This window comes from Osmia lignaria, chromosome 3 (genome assembly GCF_051020975.1).
Source record: "Osmia lignaria lignaria isolate PbOS001 chromosome 3, iyOsmLign1, whole genome shotgun sequence".
NCBI lineage: Eukaryota > Metazoa > Arthropoda > Insecta > Hymenoptera > Megachilidae > Osmia > Osmia lignaria.
Window position 1 is genome coordinate 7,045,613 of NC_135034.1, and position 21,299 is coordinate 7,066,911.

General features: G+C 35.6%; 2 protein-coding genes across 14 annotated transcripts in view; both read left to right on the forward strand.

Moving 5' to 3' along the window:
• The window catches only part of sick (sickie), a 181,638-nt gene extending 160,816 nt beyond the window's left edge, over positions 1-20,822 (forward strand). For 12 of the 13 annotated variants that reach the window (XM_034326691.2, XM_076693414.1, XM_076693410.1 and 9 more), the window contains 7 exons: positions 12,940-13,023; positions 16,269-16,910; positions 17,025-17,560; positions 17,641-18,171; positions 18,245-18,447; positions 18,521-18,888; positions 19,294-20,822. In XM_034326691.2, the coding sequence (XP_034182582.2) occupies positions 12,940-13,023; positions 16,269-16,910; positions 17,025-17,560; positions 17,641-18,171; positions 18,245-18,447; positions 18,521-18,888; positions 19,294-19,452 (2,523 nt within the window). In that variant the 3' untranslated portion in view covers positions 19,453-20,822. The remainder of the gene's footprint in view (positions 1-12,939; positions 13,024-16,268; positions 16,911-17,024; positions 17,561-17,640; positions 18,172-18,244; positions 18,448-18,520; positions 18,889-19,293) is intronic. The other variant, XR_013065268.1, reaches the window with a different exon arrangement.
• Positions 13,030-16,262, forward strand: LOC143308268 (uncharacterized). Its single transcript, XM_076693416.1, has 2 exons — positions 13,030-14,473; positions 14,606-16,262. The coding sequence occupies exon 1, from the start codon at positions 13,623-13,625 to the stop codon at positions 14,382-14,384; it is 762 nt and encodes a 253-aa protein (XP_076549531.1). The 5' UTR covers positions 13,030-13,622; the 3' UTR covers positions 14,385-14,473; positions 14,606-16,262.
• Positions 20,823-21,299: the final 477 nt, after the last annotated feature.

The following is a 21,299-nucleotide window of genomic DNA, read 5'->3' on the forward strand; positions in this document are numbered from 1 at the left end:
CTTCTACACCTTGACGTGTTATCGAATAATTTCCATTTATTACGCAAACGAAGATACGTTCTGCAAAATCGATACAAAGCAAGAATAAATTTGAATACAAAGACTATGAGTAATGCTTTGAATATTTCAAAACATTGCCTTTTGAATATTAATGTCAGATTTAAAAACTGTATGCACTTCCTAATTAATTGCTCGAAATAGCTCGTAAATATTTGTTACTATCTTGAAAAAATAAAATATCAACAGTCGCGAACAAATCAGACTTCTTTAGGAAAAGCATGGTGTTGTCCTGGGCTCTCCCCATGGTCCGCGTCCGTAGGTAAAAACAATAAATGACAAAAAGATGGAAAAAAAGCTCGTCATCCCCCTGTGGCTGGGGGGTTTAGAATACAGCCATGGTATCCCCTGCCTGTCGTATGAGGCGACTAAAAGGGGGCGCAAGAGAAAATTCGAATTCTTGCATTGGTACCAGAAATATACATATAGTCCGGTGTGCAAAATTTCCCTTAAATAATTAATCGATGCTTGCAAAATGTAAAATTTCTTATACAAAAGGAAACAATTTCTTTTACGAACGATCGACAAGAAAAAGGAAATGAATAAATTTGAACGCGGCCACTCTCGGTCGTCAAGGCGATCTACCTGATTTATTTCGCCTTGTGTCACTGCTTTAAACTGGTGCGGGTAGGTGGAAAGGCAGTCGAATAATAAATTCGATAATAAGACATCACGGGTGGAGCCGTCAAACGAAATTAAAGCGAGCGCATACCATTGAACCATTAGAAAGACGATGTGTAATAAAGCGTAGGTTGACAATGCCACTCGTGGTCCCGATTGAATAATTATGTGCTCGTATTCCGAGCCTTCTTCTGTATCCTCTTTAACCCTCCTCTTCTCTTCGAATATAAAGTTCCACTGCTGGGGTCAATATAACCTGACTCTTTATTTTATATAATTCTGGAGATAGAGGAACAATAACATAACTGTTCCTTGAAAAATTATTCTTCCAATATATGAAACCCTTAAAAATTATACATTTAACTTTAGTTTATTATCCTTAGATAATATTTTGTAATTAACAAGCTCCTCTCTTCAATGGTTAAATATTTTTTTAAACTATTCTGAAAGTGAATAATGATTTTTCTAAGCACAACTATAATTTATTTTCTCCTCAATGAAGGTTTCAGAATCGAAGGAAATCTGAAGATAGTTTAATAATAGTTTCTCTAAAATTACGGAAATAATACGTCTAGAAGAAAAAATTGCAAGCTGCACGTTGAATAGAGTTTCGTTAAATAGAAAATATATTGTAAAGAGAACGAGGTTACCTGTAAGTGGTTTTAGTTGTTACGTTTAATCGGGTGCAATTTAAAATATCGTTATTACTTATAAATACTGCATATTTTCATTCTCTAATAGCTTTTAGTAGTTTCTAATTTTTTCAATCATTATCGTTTTAAAATATGAAAATAATTGAAATTGTTCTTGCAATCTATTCTTTTTAAAGTGTTGCAGTTTCAATTATTAGCTAATATCATTTCCACTCATTTACAATTAGGTATGAAATTTTACAAATTGAAAATAAATTACTTCATTTTTTTTGCTGAACAGAAATAATTTATTATTAATCAAATTATCAAGTGCCATTTTGCGGTACTTTTATGTCATCAAATCATGTCAAACTTTCGAAACTTGCCATTTGATATACAACAAGCTAATACTTTCACTCTAACTGCTTTAACCTAGAAATAAACAGTAATATATATTGTTATACGAGAATAATTTACATCCTCTGAAATACAGAAAAGAGGAGGAAACGTGACTCTAACAAAAATATGGAGACAGATTTTTCCTAAACACATCTGTTAAACATCAGAACAGAAAGTTGAACAGGGCAGTTACGATTCACGTCACGGTGTCCTTTTTTGAAACGTGGCTTTCCTTTTAGGGGTACGATTGTTATTTATCTGCAAGAATATTTGACCGTTTTCTTGGCTGACCTGAAAGCAGTAAATCAACGGTAGCAGAACCCTACTCAAATTTTCTCCTTAAGAAGATATCCTATCTACACTTCTGGTCAAAAGTTTGTATGCAGGGTCTAATACAGTGGATGATCAAATCGTTAGTCATCTTTATAATTAACTTTATTTTTATTTCTTATAATTAGATAAGCTAATTCTTTTACGTGTTGTTAGTGAAACATTTTTTATTAGAAATTACTCAGTGCAAATATCTTCATATTACAATTTTCATTTTTACACAAAAATTTTATATAAAATTTTGAATAAGTCACATACTTTTGCACAGAATAAAATTCATTTAGACATGTATAATATTTTTTCTATCTACTAGACATTTTTTCTGACTAATGCCCAAACTTTTGGCTGTTAGTGTATCTACAGCAGGTAGCTGTCCTAAGAAAACAAAATTTTCCTCCAAATACATTCACCGATAATCAACCTAGAACCGATAATACATTCGCAGATGTTTCTACCTTTTTTATCAACACAAATATTTTCCTTCCTCAGTGTACTGATTGGTCAAATTTCTTGTAAAAGATAAGTTAAAAAAAGTTCTGTTTAAGACATCATTTCTGAAATACCTGTAATATTTGCTCAGAAATGTATTTTCAATTGCTAGACGTTTAGATTTTATAAATTCATTTCTTATTTGGGTATATTAATTACAATTAATAATTAACTTTCGGTCGTAGACAAGTGATTTGTTTATTTTTTATTCTGTCACTATAAATGTCACGATATATTCTTTCGACATACATGTACAATTTATCTTGCTTTCACGTTGTCTTTGAAGTTCTTTGTTCTTACAAGTTTTCACTTCATTTTTTAATCCCATTTACAGCTGTCGAACGAGCAACGAACAGCTGACAACGTGCATGACACGTGTACTGTGTAGACACTTTTAAATGATGTTATTTAACCCTTGTGGTAGGCACATTCGTTTACACTCTGCGTGGGTTTACATCGTTCGACGGTGTAAATTGGCTAGAATTTATGAGAGGAAACAAAGGAGTGTCGTTTAAATTATTTATCCATCATGTATTATCGATAACTAATCGTATTCAGGCTACTGTTTAATCCTGGGACGAAGATCCAAATTATGGACGCACACGGGTTAATTATCCGTTGGCTCAGAATAATTTTAATTATTCTCTGGTCGCCCTGTTTCCCGTTGTTCCCATAACGCCAGCACCTTCACGCTCGCAGCTACTCTGCTGCATCTGCATGCAAAGCGGCGTTTTCACTCACGATTCGCACGCTAGCGCAAAAAAAGCAGCGCTCGCATAAATTGCATGAACTGCATCGTACCGGTGCAGTAGGTTCTTGAGACGGCAAGGTTTATCGCATTCAATTCGAACTTCTTCCCCTTTTATTTATTACGTCAACAAATTAAGGAAAGTTAACATAATTATTATAAATCCCTCTTTAGAGAAAAATTTACAATTCTTTTATGGTGTTATTGTATTTCTTCTGTTAATATTTTATTCTCTCCTGGGGCGCTGTTTAGAATTTCCATGCAGTAAAATCTGAAATTCTTTGGAAATTTTGGAAAACTCAATAATTGTAAGTTGGTTTCATTGTTTTGGAATTTGTTTATTCCCAAGCATTTCAATTTCATACTTATTATGGTAGACTCTCGTTATATTGCCACGTGAGCGATTTGACATTATTTTATTTAAAAATCAAAAACAGAAATATTTTTTTAATTAACTTTTTAAGATACTACAAAAGCTCCGAAAACGTTTAATTCCTGACAAATAGAAATAGTGAAGTCATTGTCTCGCACAACGGGTGCATACATAAGTGCAAGTGCACGTGCATGGTCGGATTAACAGGGAAGGTCATACGTGGAAAGAAAAATTAATCGTATTAACGAATGCATTGCACGCGTTCGAATTACGTTAGACAACACTGCAGTTGGAACAAACAAGAAGCTTCCACGTAATTTGGAAATAAGAAAAAGAATTCGGTGCTCGTTGCGCCATCAGATATCCCTTTTTTCCACTTGATAAAACGCATTCAAGGAAACGTGTTATTACCCCGTCGGGTGTATGGGAATTACGCTCGCCTACCGTCGAAAGTAAATGGTAAAGGTACCTTTTTTGTAGACTTAGGCAAACTATTCGTTTAGTTGCAGGAAATGTAAGATTTTCTTAACATCACGTACAGTATCGAGCAAAGTAGACTTCCTTAGAGAAAATGGTACCACAGCGCAACTAAGGGAAGGGGTTATTAAAAATGTCTATTAAGAAATTAAAAATATTTTTTAACAAATACTGAAATATCTTTAGAAATATCAGAAAAATTGTTAGAAATTTACAAAAATAAAAAGAAATTAGAATTATTAATAAGGTATGAAACAAAATTTATTGAGCTAAAGTGTTGAGTTATTTTAATAAAATTTGAAAACAAAAGTTTTCAGCTTTTCATTATATCTTTGAAAAATATAAACAGGTTTCCAAAATGAAATTTGTATTATATAATATTCTTAGATGTTGATAATGAAGTGGTAAGCAGTCTAAACACATTTATTATATGCCATGTGTATAAATTCTAAGTGTACATACCTCTGTATGAAAAAAGGTCGAATAACTCTCATTATCGAGGTCCATTTCACATTTGACCTACATGCCGATCCTCGTGCAAAACGTCTTTCGAATAGCATACATTGACTTGCTGGAAGACAATCAAGGAAATTTACATTGTTATTATGTCCCTTTTTATAGGGTGACAGTGATAAACGTGGCGACTTGACAATAAACTGCAGGGCAGTTTGATGGAAACTCTGAATCTGCATTCAATTGCTTTTGTTTGTAGTGTACGAAAAGGAAGGATGGTAATTTATGATAAGACGATCCTTGTGAGATAATTTGTTCAGTCAACGAAAGATAAAATATTTCTGAAATAATTTGTGAAATAATTCGTGGTTGTAGTTTTCCTTAGTCTTCTATTAAATTTTTAAAATATTTTTGAAATTCCCATTGTCTTATAATTTAATTAGAAAATTAATTAGAAATGAACAAAGTATTAAATATATTCAAAAATAATAATATTATTATACCTGAATAATCATTTTTTGAGAAACGGTATTAATGATTCCCTTTTGGTCTTCAACTAAACCATCTTTCAAAACAATTGCGAAGGGAGGAAAACAAGGGTTAAGGCGTTCTTTTTAGAAAAAATCATCGCTCAAAGATTCATGGAACGAACCGTACGAAAAAAATCTACGTATCTTTAGCTGAGTCTTCCACATCTGCCCCGATATCCACCTACACTTTCGCACACTTATGCACTCGGGTATACTGTTTCGCGACGTAGGATCGTTCTTCTGCGGCCTGGGAACTGTTAGCCCAGTTAGCTTGCCTCGTAACGCTTCAAAGATTATGCTGTGTTCACATTGCACGTTATCTGGTCTCGTATTCCCTCCGAGGCACTCGTACGGAAAGGAAAGTACCATTCATTCATTCAATCTCTTTTTTTTTTTGCTTAGTTTTTCTGCTGCACTGAATCATCCAACGCGGAAAAATCACTTTTTAACGCAATACTTTTTTTTCTTACGCTGAAGTTATAAATCTTGAATGCTGCTATTAACTCTTGGATGACGAATCACGGAGAAAGCTACAGTTCTTCTTTATTTATACTATTTTTAATTTTCAAATTTTTCACTAATTAGAAATTGTACACCGACTTCAAAGATAATATGAAAAAATTATATTAAAATTGGGCTATTTCCATGGTTCGCTGTCCGAATATTTTTGTAATATTTGAAAATTTCATATTTACCAATTTGACGTTTTGTATATTATAGTAACAATCGGGATTTTTATAAATAATTTTATTACAGATAGTTGTACATGAAAAATTAAAATAATTTTAAAAGGTTTAACGTTTGGATGCAGAGAAGAGAAATTTCTTTCATTAAAGAATTTAATAAATACGAAGATAAGAATTGAAGAAATCGTACATTCTATTAAATTAATTATAGAAAATTGGCCGTAATAATCTGTAGAACCACATATCTTTTCATGGGTCATTGCTCGCGGCGCTCTTTCCTTATCCCATGTTCCAAGTGAATTCAGAGTGCTTTCATTTTTCTTCCTCAGTTCTATTCCAAAGTAATAATTTATATATGTTTCCCGCTGAAATAACAGCGGAATTTTAGCTGCAAGTGAACCTGTACAAACGATCACGGCACAGATTTATGACACGCGAAACTCTTCCGCGAGGCCACGTGTGCAACAGTTACTTGCATCCTTCGATATTTCCTGTATTGGTAGAAACTGACCCAAAAACTGCATTAACGTCTAATTGAATTATACAACATTGCTTGGATGTCTTAGAATGTTTCTGGATATTTAACATCTTCAATATCGCATGGGTTCACCAGTGACCGGCATTGTAAATTAGATATACTTTAATAATTAAACAACAAATAATAAAAATATTATTTTGAATAGCGTTTCTATTATGCTAATACTGTAAGGTAGCAAATAGGAAATTTGAAAATTAACTATTCCTATTCTAAATAATTAGAGCTTCGATATGTCTTGCTATAATTATCTATTTTAATATAGTTTTCAGATAGAATTTTAATTTTTCAAACGTGACACTCGGTATATTCCCTATAAAAATTCTTATCGAAATAGATTAAAACGCGAACTTCTGTATTTATGCCAATATATCTACCTTCAGCAATATAGAAATTCTCGATGCAACACCAACGTTGCAGCACTTTTTACTATAGAAGAAACAAGGCACGTCACTGTGCAGAACGATGCGTTTTACGCGCATCGTTCATATGTACGTTTTTGTTACATTTCCGGTCCAGTTTTTAGTCTTGTAGCTTTATTTCGACTCGCTTGACCCTTCATTAAGGCCGACGTACAACGAGATATATCCAAACTCTTTTCTTTTGTCTTCGTGGTGTACGTTTACAAGTTTTTGCAAGTGCATTTCGGGCGACTTGTTTAGCTTCAAAGATTCTATAAACAGAATTAGTTGAAGAAAATTTTTTATTTTCATTTGCTTAAATACTAAGAATTCAATTAAGAAAATTAGCATCAGAATAAAAATATTTTTCTATCAATGCAATAAGAAAAAGAAAACTTTCACGTGATAAAATGTTCGTAACAAGATCCTGCAATGATCTTATACTGGTTAACCATATAATTAGCTAGAGGAGAGAAATTTTATTAGCGTTGTAATTAAGCTTGAAGTTTCTTGTTACATCGTTGAATATTAATTTAAAATTTTTCGCCTAATATGCTGTAAGATATTAATCGCAAATCGAGAAATTCCGGTTCATTTCTTGTACACGTATAGATTTTATTTTCAATTAGAACCGTTGCAATTACCAATTACAACATACACTTGCATGTGACTCATGTATTCGTTAACAATTACCTGAAGATTTGTACGAAAGGTTTCTGCATTCAAGTGCATTCAGATGCATAGGGGGTGCATAACTCCTGTGGAAGGATGTACGCGAATAGCGAGTGTTTTTCATCGAATTAATATTCACTTTGTGTGGACTGGCTATTATTAGAGAAGAAAATGTTTCTGTATGGTGATTCATACTTACAATGTGATTATTAACTTCCCATAAACACTATGCAATTTTAAACTCACACCTTATTCCTCTATACATATTTAATTAATTCATATTAATTACTGAATATTAATTGTATTTTTATATTTTATGTTATTATTTCCTATTTTATCAAAATTAGTAATTTTAAATGAAATTAATTCTGTTAATAATTTCTCGTTGAATACAAACCAAAATTTATATCTGCAGAAGTCAAAAATTATAAAAATGTTAATTGATTATGTTTCATCACGTAAACTCAGTATAATTTCAGTGTCTATATTATACATTCAAAGTACGCGTGTTACAAAATTAATATTTCATCCTACAAGAAGAGATAATAAAAATAGAACGATCTAGGCACAGAATTTTACTCTCGAAAGAACCGATAACGATATCATCCTGCGTCTGGTTTCTCGATACAACTATCTTTTTTTCTCGAGCGTTAGAGGAGAATCCTACGCAATGAATTCTGATTAGTAGCTAGTGTTGATTTATTCGGTACAATTAAGAGGAAAAGCACGCGACACTCGTTCTATGGATCGAAATTGAAATAAAACCGCAGAAGAGAGTGGCGAAAGATGATCTACGAGTAGGCTCGTTCGCAGGGTGTATTATATCGGGGAAGACGAGACGGTGGGAAGCTGAATAAAATCCGGTCAACATTTCTACATCGATAAATTACCATTTTTTAAGATAGTAATTTTTCTATAAAAGCAATAAAAAAGAAAAGATATGAAGAAACTTGAATTAATTGTTTTCGTACTAATATAATTTTATAATTAATCCAATCAGTATGAAACAGTGATGATTATATTTTGATATAATATGTCAAAATAATTTTCTGTTATAACACTCAATTTTTCATATCTTTCTGAAAAATGAACCTCATCATCTTAAATTTAACATTTAATAAATGAAGGTTTATGATGTTCTTGGTATTGCCTATAGACTTGTTCTTTTTTAATCATATTTTTCATCCTCTCAACAAGAAGAGAGCTACCTTGTTAGTAGTTGCTTCACAATACACAATAGGATACAATGAAGTATATTAAATATTACTACCTTGTTAGCAGTTGCTTCACCATACACAATAGAACACAGCAAAATACGTGAAATGTAACAAATGGAAACGTGCAAATAATTTAGTAAAAATTCAAAAATATGAATGTAGAAACTTGGATACTCTCAAACCTCTGGCATTTCATTTTACAACTTAAAAAAATACTTTGTATTATCATTGTATAGTGTTCATATAATGACGAATTCACTTAACAATATATGTATTCCTTAAAAATAGCCCCATCATTAAAGAGTGTATTATGGGTACTTAATGTACATCAGTTTCACAAAATAATATTAAACTTTCGCAAGTAGCATTACAAAATTTTCGAAAAATCGTTCGATCCAGATTGCTTACGAATGTAAGGGTGTTAAAGGATCAGCAGGAAAACAAAAACAACTAAAAATTTTGCTGCTTACCAAATCGATCGAGACGCTGGCCCACCCACCTCATTTATCGGTGCTAGATGCGTCTATCGCGTGGGTGTTGCTGCTGCTCGAACATAAGCTCTCGTAAATCGCTAACAGCGGAATCGACGATCGATCGTGGGACGTTTATTAAAACCGTAGGAGTTTTCGAGATCGCGAATGAAGCACATTAAAGTGCTTGACGATGTCATCGTGCTACACTTGTCACTTTAACCGGTCCGACTAGAAATTTATCCTCGGCTATGTTAATTCACCGTCTTTCTTAGACACTATACCGTGCTTTAAACGTTTTATTTAGATTTCAAAGAATTTGTTACGCATTAATACTTCTCTCAATGTCGTCGGATTAGATCTGGATAGTGACATTTAGTGCTTGTAGGAAGCTTAATCCTTATCGGGACGGTTTATTTATGTAATGTGAATGGACAGTTGGAATTCGTTGCGGTAGATCAGTGTACATATGTGATTTTGATAGAGTTAATACACATAGCTTGCTTTTTTAGATAAATTATCAAAAATATTTAATTACACTCAAAATTAAATAAATAAAAATTATATGTGTTACTCCATTGAATTTTCCTTGTGTACTATTTGGTTTTTAATTAATTATATTATCATTTTGTATTTTTTATTGAATATTTAAATTCTACCGTAAATTCTACATTTTCTAAATTTTACACTGTTTAATATTCTGCATAAAAATCAGCTAAAATAACTCTAATATTAAGTAATTAAATAACCCTGTTTCTTAGCTTTATATTTTTATCTGCATATAAATAAAAGAAATTAAATGTAGCATAGGAAATGAGGTTGAAAATTACGAGATCACCTAATCATTTAGCGGTAGGCCCAAAAGGGACGTTTCAAGGTACACGTTAGAAGGTAGAGTAAAGTCTGTATGTAGGTGGGCCACGTTTACGAGCATATCGCGTACGTATGGCATAATAAAGAAATGGATTTCTACGGATACACTCGACACATTCGGTGGTAGGTGAAGCAGTATAGCAATCGCATTAGAGTCACGCGTGGGAGCGCATCCGCATATTTACGATCGACCGACATCTTTCCAGGGATTTACTGGATTCCCTCTTTAACATTTTTTTTTTTTTTTCTTTTATCTATGTGATAAACGTAGAACTTATCCTGAATGTTTTCCTTCAGGGTATTAAGAAGAAAATTCAGAAGGAAATGCAGCTCACAAGTAAAATAATAAATTAATTACATATTCTAATTATCATTCCATAATTAAATAAAAAATTAATTTTATATTTATTTTTTTTAAATTTATTATTTTTTTCTGATGTATGCAAATCTGCCTAATTATATTTAATTAATATGGTAAAATGTGTAAAATGTAGAAAATGAAAATAATATTCAGTAGAAATTAAAATTAAAATTGGGGCTCTTCTCCATGGTCCGTTGTCCTAGGGTTAAAAACAGCATATGTATGCTTCTGAATGAGACGACCATGAACCCGGTATATTGCAATTGAATGGGGTGTTTGAAGAAGTAAGTATTTTAGCATCGCATTGAAAGTCAGTGAACCTCGAGCACCGACACGAACAATGCGATTTCAGGTTGACATTCCGACAAAAGGGGGGAAGGCTAGCATGTACCACGACCTGCAATCATCGTTACCAAGCGCGAAGGTTCATTCCGTGTCCTTACGGATGCGAAGCGAAAAGCTACGACAATCAGGGAGTCCTGAGATAGGTTGAAGGAAATTATCGTTTGCCGCTTTACAAGCGGAATAATTTCTCTGGTATTACGCGTGGAAACCTGGCTCACCCACGCATCCTTTAACCTTTCTTCCTCCCTTCGTTTGTCGGCAAACTTCTGTACAGAAAATACGGTAGCACCTGGATCTCGTTGCCAATTGAATTGTTGAAATAATATTCTTCTTTCTATTCGGAATTCGATGATAAAATGAAACAATTTTGAATAAAAATAAATAAATTTCTTTAAATTCTTAAAGATTTTTTTTTTGTTATTACATTCACGATTTCAATTTTTGAGTTATAATCCATGGACTCCCATAGTCCCTTCAGAATTCAATCCATGGTGTAGAAATGACAGAAGAATACATATGCCGAGACATATGGAATTTTTCCTTTCTACTCGTAGTTTCGTTCCCTTATTATTATTCTCGTGGTTCTTACGAAAAGCGAAAAGAAAAATTCAACGACCGACGTGTGGGTCGTATTGTGGGTCAGCTCGCCTACGTCCTCTTGAAGTTGGACTCTCATTCGACGGTGTTTCCTTTGCCAGAGATACATGATAGATTTGAATGAATGATGATGAGAAAGAGGTCGTACAACGATAGGACACAAGATTTTTATGTAGCTGAAAACTAATTTCATCTGGAATTATGATAATATAAAGTTATTATATTCAACGTGACTATTGTCATTTATGACAGAGAGAATACTAACTTGTAATTTAAATTTGAAACACTGGAAAGTAATTCATTTTAGTTCAGTAAAAAGTGATAGCTTTCTATTTAATATTATACCCTTACTTTTCTATATTCTACTATTAGATAACATTATTTAAAGTTTTAACTTACCCCTAGAAGATGCATTATTTTTAATAATTTGACAACGATCCTACTTAATAGACAATTTTCCACGATTTATTTATATTTATCAAGCCTCATTTGCTATCTCTTTTTATCACAATAAATGATAGAAATTTTAAGATCAACAGATCCCAGCAATTTATTCTACTATCATAAGTACTTATGGTTGAGAAGATCCATTGCAACCAGTAATGTAGTTAAATCTGTGATCCTTTCTATTTTCGTCAAAATCACTGTTTCAATCAGTGCTACGCATGGCCACTCCAGAGGAAGTAAAAAAGATCTAAATTATCGTTTCACCACAGCAGAGCAACGAAAATTAGATGGCCATGATTGACGTTATCCGGCTTCCATGCTCTGTTCTCGAGAGCTTTTTGATAAAATATATCATGATTCTTCCTTAGTATCATCCACCTAATTAAAGTATGGATAATTATAGAAAATTCAATCTAATTTATCCCTGATACCAAGTGTAACACGTGAACGAAATTTAATTGGTTGAATTTTGTTTGGAAAAAGATATTTTGTTCGATTTGCACAGCTAGGGGTGTTTTGTTGAATTTAATTGTAATAAAAGTTTATTTTGCTTGATTTGTACAACTTAATGTAGGGTGGTGTTGTGTAAGTCATAAAATGTGGAATTTACGATGGTGCCATTTTTCCACCTTTCTTGCTTTAATCATTTCTGTTTGATCATTTATGGGGATGAACCGATAAAAGACAATAAGTGTGCCAACTTTCAACGGTGTAGCTCAGCGTGCGCGGAAAACCTTAGAATTTTCTGTAGCCGTTACGCCCCCGCGTGATAGGGTTGACGCAGGTGTCGACCTGAGGCCGTTTCCGATCTCGCCAGGAGCGGGCTCCTGAGTTCACGAAGGTCAATGGGTGCATGGAAAGAGAAATCCTTCCGGGACCAACGGGCTACCGGCGAAATCGGCAGATTTGGCATTGCGCTTGATGCAGGGATAATCACTTAGCCCAAACATTTGAATTCATTCGTGCTTGAACCGTCCTCGAGACTGTAACAAGACCTCTTTTCCCATAAAGGAAGAATTTAATATATCTCGTATGCAACACGTGTTAATACAATGCACTTTTCTCTTAATTAAAATGCAACGATGCAATTAAAAGCTGAAATCTTTCGGTAAATGCATCATTAGGTTCTGTACGTCTTTCACTCGGATGACAAGTTAATATATCATATAATTGATTCGAAACATCTTCATCGTTTCTAACTTTCTTCGTTCTCTTTTCTGTTACAGGCGCATGTGGTATCTGCTTTCGAGCAATCACTGTCCAACATGACACAACGTCTGCAACAGCTTACTGCAACAGCCGAAAAGAAAGTAAGTACAGTAGAGCTATGTAGAATAGGTATTTACATATTTAAATTCAATTTTAATTGTCAGAACTATTACCGAGGGTCATTACAATTATACTCGGTGTTTTAGGATATTTTGTGTTCAAATTCATTTTATTAAATATTAAAAATGACGATCATTTGCTAGTAAACATATATTTCTTCTTTTTTTAATATTATAACTTGAATTAAAGTTTTATTTTTAAAAAATCATACTAGGTCCAATTGATAAAATAATCGTTATCATCGTCATACCTATCGTCCCAAAGTATCGTCCTTCGCTATATTCCATCGCCAACCAGTTTCATTTTCTCCAAAAATAATATCGCATCCATCGAACTCGAATCTCGTTTCGCAACGAACGCAGACAATTTCAGTATGAAACCTCAAATGTAACAACAAAAATTCTAATATAAAAACACACCCTACCTAAATCTTATTCTCTGCTGTCCGAAAATGTCTCTTCCCGTACACTGCTGGAGAAACCATGGATATCTCCCTGTTATTCTTTCGTCTATTATCTAACCTCGTTGGTATAACCTTCCTCTGAAAACCAAACTGGAAAACTGGAACAATTGTCAGACGATGCAGACGAATCAGAGCTCGGACAAGACAGTGGATCGTCTGCTGCCACCAGCATCCCATCGTGCCCGAAGACTCGATCGACCAGGTGACTTGAAAATCAAGCAGCTATTGTCCACCTTTCCCGATAACGAAATTCAATTACTAAACGGTACACTGATGATCCCCGTCTCTGCAGAAGACGCGAGGTCCCTCGGTCTTCGGATACCAGATTTGGACAGTTTCTCAGTCGACTCGAATTCCACCTCCTCGAAGGCCTCCGCTTTGTCCAGCGTGAAATCAGCGAAGAGATCGAACGAAGAGGATAATAAATCGAGAAAAGATGTTAAGAGACAGCGTAACGTGGATGGTAAAGGGGTGAAAAGACGTCAGGATGGGAAACAGGAACGAAAGGCCCAACGTACAGCTACCATAGAAAGGCTGAGTAATTTCCATGCGAAATTAGGACGAGGATTAAGGAGCATATCTAATAGGACGAGACCCCGGCAGAAACTTCGTTCCGAAATCGTGAAAGAGAACGATGATAAATCGAATGCCGACGGATCGGGTCGTTCGTCCATTGGTGGACGTTTCAAGAGAAAATTAAATAATCGGGATAAAAAGTCTGATGGACTTAAGAAGGATTCGATGACTATGAAACAGTTGTTCAGTATGGCAGAGTCGTGGAGCAGCGACTCTGTGATCAGTGATTCGGATAATTGTGCCTGTTGTCATACTAAGGAACCTTGTCCTGTTCATAGAAATGAATTCTTCGATGGGAGATGATTCGATGGAACCTTGCCTTTTGGGAATGTTTCGTGGATTAATTTCGGTAGAGGCGAAATTTTCAGGATTTTTTCGAGATTTTATTGAAGGTTAGAGGAAATAATTTAAGAATTAATAGGCATTGTCAGAAAATATTGAATTAAATTTTCTTTACCATTGACCTTTTTCTTTACTATTGAATTTTTATTTTATTTAGAATAATTTTTAATTTTTGAACCAAGGTTTTCAACCAGAGGCCCTCGAGGGTTCGATAGCTCCAGGGCCCCAGAAATCTTAATCCGATCCTGGGTATAGTATATATTGTATTATGGAGGGAAAGAGTAAAATAGCATTTTGTTATAAAATGAATCAAAGATACAAAATTCCCTTTCAAGAAAGAAAATCTAATTTGAATAATAGGTTTATATACCTACGTCACTAAATTCGAACATGATTCATCGTTTTTAAAGCTATTGCTATTTTTGCCCGTGTATATTTGTAAACAGGAGAAACGAGAGACTTACTCAGCACATAACATAAGTACTGGATTAGTTATGGTGAAATGATAAATTGATCTTCACTGTCTTACTTTCTTTCATTTTCACTTATGAGATTGCACTATAGCCATGTGTACTCTGATTGAAATTATATACCAAGCATACAGAGTCAAAATTTTCAAACTTTCAAAGAAATTTGTAAAATTAAGTCACCCTGAGAAGTTTAACAAACGCCTTATTTTGGGGAATTTATTTTAATTGACTAGAACACTTTTTTGAACGGAAACAGTGTGAATACCGAATTTTTTTTTTATCAATTTTAATTTATAAACGATTGTGATAATCAAATACATACCATATACCATTTCTGAAACAAAATTTGAACCGTCAAATATTAAATAAATCTAACAATAAGTTATCTATTTTCCAAAGTAAATAGAATTTTTCCAGTATTTTATTTTTTTTTTCTTAAAGGCTATTTTGTTCCAAAAAAAGATACTAGTTTATTATGATTCAACTAAATAAAGAAAATCAATTGTTCCATTTTAACCCTTGAACTTTGAAAATTAATCAAACCTTAAATATTAACAATAAGATGTTTAAAATATGTTTTACAAATTGTATATTTTTCTAATTTATGAAAATTGATAATTCTGCTGCATAAATCACAGAAGTTCTTAAACGCAGTCCTTTCAATAGTCTCTTACAAATTACGGGATGTAAAGGTCTAATGAATCGTACAACCCCGCAAAGTATTAAGTTCTTTAAAAACAAGACCTCGAACGAAATCAATTTATTCCACTTATTTTTGCCCAGCAAAACTGCTGTTTGCTTGCTATCATTATGATTGCATCTCCACTCGTATATAAGGAAAGAAAAAGTTTCGCCGAGCTAGTTTTTACCGTCTTGTAAGATAAATCACCGAGTATATAGTCGTTAATGATACAAGCAATTATTCACAGCTTTCTTAACTCGCATAAGGGCACCCATTAACCTCGAGTTATTCGATAAAAACCAAATTCAAACCCTGTAGTTACTTAAAAGGAGAAACTGGCAATATTTTTGAATGATTTTCAGGATTCCGATCTTTAAAATGTGAAGACTTTCCTAACTTCCAGAATCGTATTTGTTGCGCGTTGTATTTCTATTAACGCGCTGTGTTATCCCGCGCTATATTGCCATGCGTTGTATTCCCTCGCCTTATATTGCCGCGCACTGTTATTTTCGCCTGCTGTATTGCCACACGCTACTTGCCACGCACTATATTACCCATCTTTATACCGTCGCATTAACTTCGCCTCTCTACACAGTAATCAAGATATTCGTTATCCACGAATTACCTGAAAGGAAACTGAAAACCTAAACTCGCGCTGGAATAGAGATTACATAATTTCCTTTTGATTTTCAGGACTCCGAGCTTCAGGAGCTAAGGGAAACGATCGAAAGGCTTCGAAAACAGAGCGCTGAAGCCGGCCTGAACAACGGACCGTCCGCGAACAACGGTCGCCGTCACACTCTCGGCGATTCTGATTCCGGGACGACTGGCTGTACCGGGAACAGTAATCACCAGGGTGCTTCGATGGCGAGGCAGCTGTCCGCGGATAGTGTCACATCACTGAACTCGTTGAGCAGTGCTTGTTCGGCGAGCAGCCATCAGAAGAAAAAGGGCTGGCTTCGTAGCTCTTTCTCGAAGGCTTTCTCAAGGTCGCGAAAAAACCGGCACGGCTCAGTTTCCGACGCTGAAGATTGCAAAGAAACCACTGGCGGTGAGCTTAGCGCCCCTAACAGCCCGAGGCTACCGACTGCCGCTAAGCATGATTCGTCCAGGGGCCAAAGTGCCAGAAGCAATGGACAAAAATCACCGGAAGTTGAGAATCCATTGACTGGAAGCAAGAGTAGCTCTGCATTGTATAAGAAAGAAGACGAAGACGTGGTTGAATTGAAGAAACAACTCAGGGAAAAGGATCTCGTGTTAACAGATATCAGGCTTGAAGCTCTATCGTCGGCGCACCAGTTGGAATCCTTAAAGGACACCGTTATTAAAATGAGGGTGTGTATTATTATTTTATAGTGAATGAACAATGAATTTTCAAATGTATCTCATTAATTATTAATTTGAAATTACTAAATTTTACTAATTAAAATGACTAATTTCTGTTCGCAGAACGAGATGCTGAATTTGAAGCAAAACAACGAGCGTTTGCAAAGATTAGTGACATCAAAATCCTTAACATCCTCCCAGTCGTCGTTGCCTAGTGATCCGGACAGGCGATTCAGCATGACGGAAGTGGCATCCACCGTGGCTGCGCTTTCGAACGGTGACACCGGTACAACCGCGGACCAGCTGGAAGACTTGAACGTACCAGAGCATACAGTGGTAGCGAGCAACACCTCCACCGTGGGAGAGCCAACCTTGGAGCAGGACACGGACGGGAAAAGGATCAACGTGGCTATTTATCTAGGCAGCGAGAAAAATTTCAATTACAATCTTGTAACTGGAAGTACCTCGGATGGTAGCATGGGTGAACCTCCTCACTGTGTCATTGCGAACGTCTGCATCAGCAATAAAACGACATGGGACTCTCTTGATTCCACTGTACGACGTTGCTTCAAGGAATACGTTTCCAGAGTCGATCCTGTGACGAATTTGGGTCTAGGCGTTGAATGCGTTGCCGCTTATCATCTTGGAGAAGCGTCCAAGTACTTAAATTTGTTGAAATTATTATTGCAACGAAGATTTTCTGTATAATGTTCATGAAAATGTGCCATTGATATTTCAGATGCACGACGGACTCTCAGCATCCAGAACTCCTTCCTTGCGGCTATCTGATTGGCCACGTGAAAACCATTTATTTGGTGCTTTCCGGTTACTCTTGGCTCGCCGTGGACACTCTAATACCGCGGTCCATTGTGCAGCGATTGATATCTCTGCTCACCGAGCATCGTCGGGTTATTCTATGCGGCCCGAGTGGTACCGGTAAGAGCTATCTAGCCGGAAAATTGGCTCATGCCTTGGTAGATGCAGACAACGATACGAAGGATGCTACCGCGGTGGCTACGTTCAACGTTGATCACAAATCCAGCAAGGAATTGAGACAGTATCTCGCTCACATCGCGGAGAGATGCGACTCGAATGCAGCCGATGAACTACCGAGGGTGATCATTCTTGAGAATCTGCAACATGCCGCGTCCTTGGGAGAGTTGTTCAGCGGTCTTCTGGGTACCAGACACTCGTCTTGTCCAGCCATCATCGGAACCATGAGCCAGGCCACTTGTAGCACGACAAATCTTCAGTTACATCATAACTTTAGGCATGCGTTGCTTATTTTTGATGTAACAGGTAGAAATTAATTTTCTTTAATAAAACTGATGATCTTTTCTTAGGTGGGTGCTGTGCGCCAATCACATGGAACCAGTTAAAGGATTCTTGGGCCGCTATCTTAGACGAAAATTATTGGAACACGAGTTACGAGAGTGCGGTGGTGCCAGGAATGCAGAAATGGCGGCGGTCGTCGAATGGTTACCACGGGTCTGGTTACATCTCAACAAGTTCCTAGAAACTCACAGCAGCTCCGACGTGACTATAGGTAAACCCATCGATTCTTTTTATTTCGTTCATGTTTTTTTACGAGCATCGATACTGAACGCTCGATTTTTCAGGTCCACGTCTATTTCTGTCTTGTCCGATGGAAGTAACGGGTTCTCAAGTATGGTTCACGGACCTTTGGAACTACTCGGTAATACCATATCTGGTGGAAGCTGTCAGAGAAGGATTAACACTTTACGGCAGACGTGTGAGTGGAAATGGAAACGGTGATTCCTCTTGGGAAGATCCAGCGCAATTTATCACTTCGAGCTATCCATGGATTTCTACGCACGCGGTCCATGGAGGCAGCGATGCTCTTCTTCGTTTACGACCCGAAGACGTTGGCTATGACGTCGTTACTTCGGGACATGCTTCCGGGGTCGGCGCGTCCAGTGTTAAAAGCCTTGGCAGTACGCACAGCGATACCGAAGGAGATCCACTGGTGAATATCTCTTTCTACTATAATTCATTTCTTTTATAACTGTTACCATTGCTACTAATTGCACTTGCAATTCGTTCTTACTAATAAGCATTTTAACCCTCGGACGGCGAATCATGGAGAAAGCCAAAACATATACAAGAAACTTAAAATTAAATGATAATTTTCAGACGAAAGAGTTTTATAATGTCGGAGCAGTAATTTTTAAAGGAGTAGTGTAAAATTTAGAAAATGGAAATAATATGAAGTACAAAGTTACATTAATCCTCCAGATGATAGACCATGGAGAATTTTAATTTATTTTTATACACTTTATCAGTCTTAGAAGGATTTATTTCTTGTTGCAAATAACACATACATTTATATGAATCTCACAATATGGTAATTAATTCGCATTAACTGTTGCAGCTAAACATGTTGATGAGGTTACAGGAAGCAGCCAATTATTCGAGTCCTCACAGTAACGACAGTGACTCGGTTACCTCCCTCGACTCGTCGCACACTCGACACTCTGAAGATTTAAGTACATCAACGTCTTCGTCAAGGGGCGTAGAATCAGCGCTTTAATTTACTGCCAGCGATGAAAAGAAGGCAGTAGTTTAGAAAGACGATCATGTGCATCGGGCCAGTTTGTAACAAGCAGTTTCAAATACAGTTTATACTATTCAAGGCGTAAAAAGGGAGTATAAAAACGTGACAAAAAGAAAAAGAAGAAATAAAAAGAATCAAAAATAAATTTTGGATATCTTTAGGATACAAATCTTTCCTTTTTTTAACTTTTTACAATAATGTATATCAAACGGGCGGCGAATGATTAAACGAGAACCGTGATGTTTTCAACGGTACGTGATATTACCGATGCTCTTTATAAAATACGTCCTTCCATTTGCTCTAACGTAAGGCGGAGTGATGTGCATTATAAAATGAAAATGATAAATGTCAAAAAGAATTTTTTCAATGCCTACAACTGGCCTATATTTATTCTAGATTTTTTATGTGCGTGAAGCACCTCGGTGTGATATGTAATTAAAACAAACTTAATTAAGTCGAAAGCAGATTACTTCGATGTTTTTCGAACAATGTACCGTCTTCCGTTGACAAGAAGTCCCATGGAAATAGCGCGATCTGATTGGTCGCGCCCCGTCTCGGCTCTCACGTGACTTTGACAGTAACGTATTATTGGTCGATGCGATCACGTGTACAGGGCCGACCGGCGCATGCGCGGCATACCTGTCTGCCGTCCCGCAAGATCTCTTGTAATCGGAGGATAGTACGTACGTAAACGCGTGTATCAACTGGTGCACGCGATGCAATAATTCACGCTGCCGTTATGGAAGTATGACTCTATTTTAAACAGATACATTTCTACGATCAAATTGTAGCTTGACAGCGATACTTCACTCGAGATATTTGGATGGAATATACAGTATTATCGTGTAAGAGTCGTGTAAAACGGGAAAAGGGCTTCGAACTGAGCCATGATTTTAGGGATCGAGAAATCGTCATTCCTCTCGTCCACTATCTTCAGGTAATAGAGCTAATCGTTAGACAGATCTCATGGACGTAACACGCTCAAATAAAGTGTAATTTGTCTCGCCTTTAGGAACGCAGCGCAGTTCGAAGTAAATACTGATGGTGAATGTGCGTGCAAAAGAAAATAGTCTATTTATACATACTTTGCTACGAAAACTCTATTTAATTAAAGAATGTTAATATAATAATAATGTACACACACACACATACATACATACATACACAACTTAACAATGACGGCGCTAAATGTATGTTACGGATAAAGTTTATAATTAAATAAGATACGTGAGTAATTCTGGTCATGTAACATTGTAAATAGGAGACATGAGTGGGACGTACTATGGCGCACTAGATGCGAATCGTTTTACAAACCCAATTGCTAGCCGGCGAGTTTTTTTTTTTTTTGATAATGATGTAAAGTGTAAAAAAAAAAAATACAAAATGGAAGGCAAAGGAATTGATCCCTTACGTGCAACATGTCAAAACGACAGGAGAGACAGGCTATGCAGACTATACATATTGTACATGTTTAACAGGTTTTTGTAAAACCGATCTTTCAATTTCGATCGGTGGTACGTGGTGAATACGAAGATGTGCATGTAACGTAATAATGATTATACAATTGCATTTACAGGTTTTTTACGTTTGTAACGTATTTATACGCTGTACGACGCTGCACTCGACCTTTATTCAAGTAATAATTATTGTGTCATCAAATAAATCACACTAAAACTTTAAGTGTTTTGTAATATTTATTCGTTTTTTCTGATCAAATTTTATATCATCTCTGTTGTGCCTATCTGTGTTCGACGGACCAAGGATAACTTGGTCCCGAGAGCGTTTAAAGAATTGGAATTTGCCAAAAATTGGAAAAAGAAAGA

Coding starts and splice junctions, on each gene's coding strand:
- LOC143308268 (XM_076693416.1), top strand. CDS start 13,623: ATGCAGACGAATCAGAGCTCGGACAAGACAGTGGATCGTCTGCTGCCA.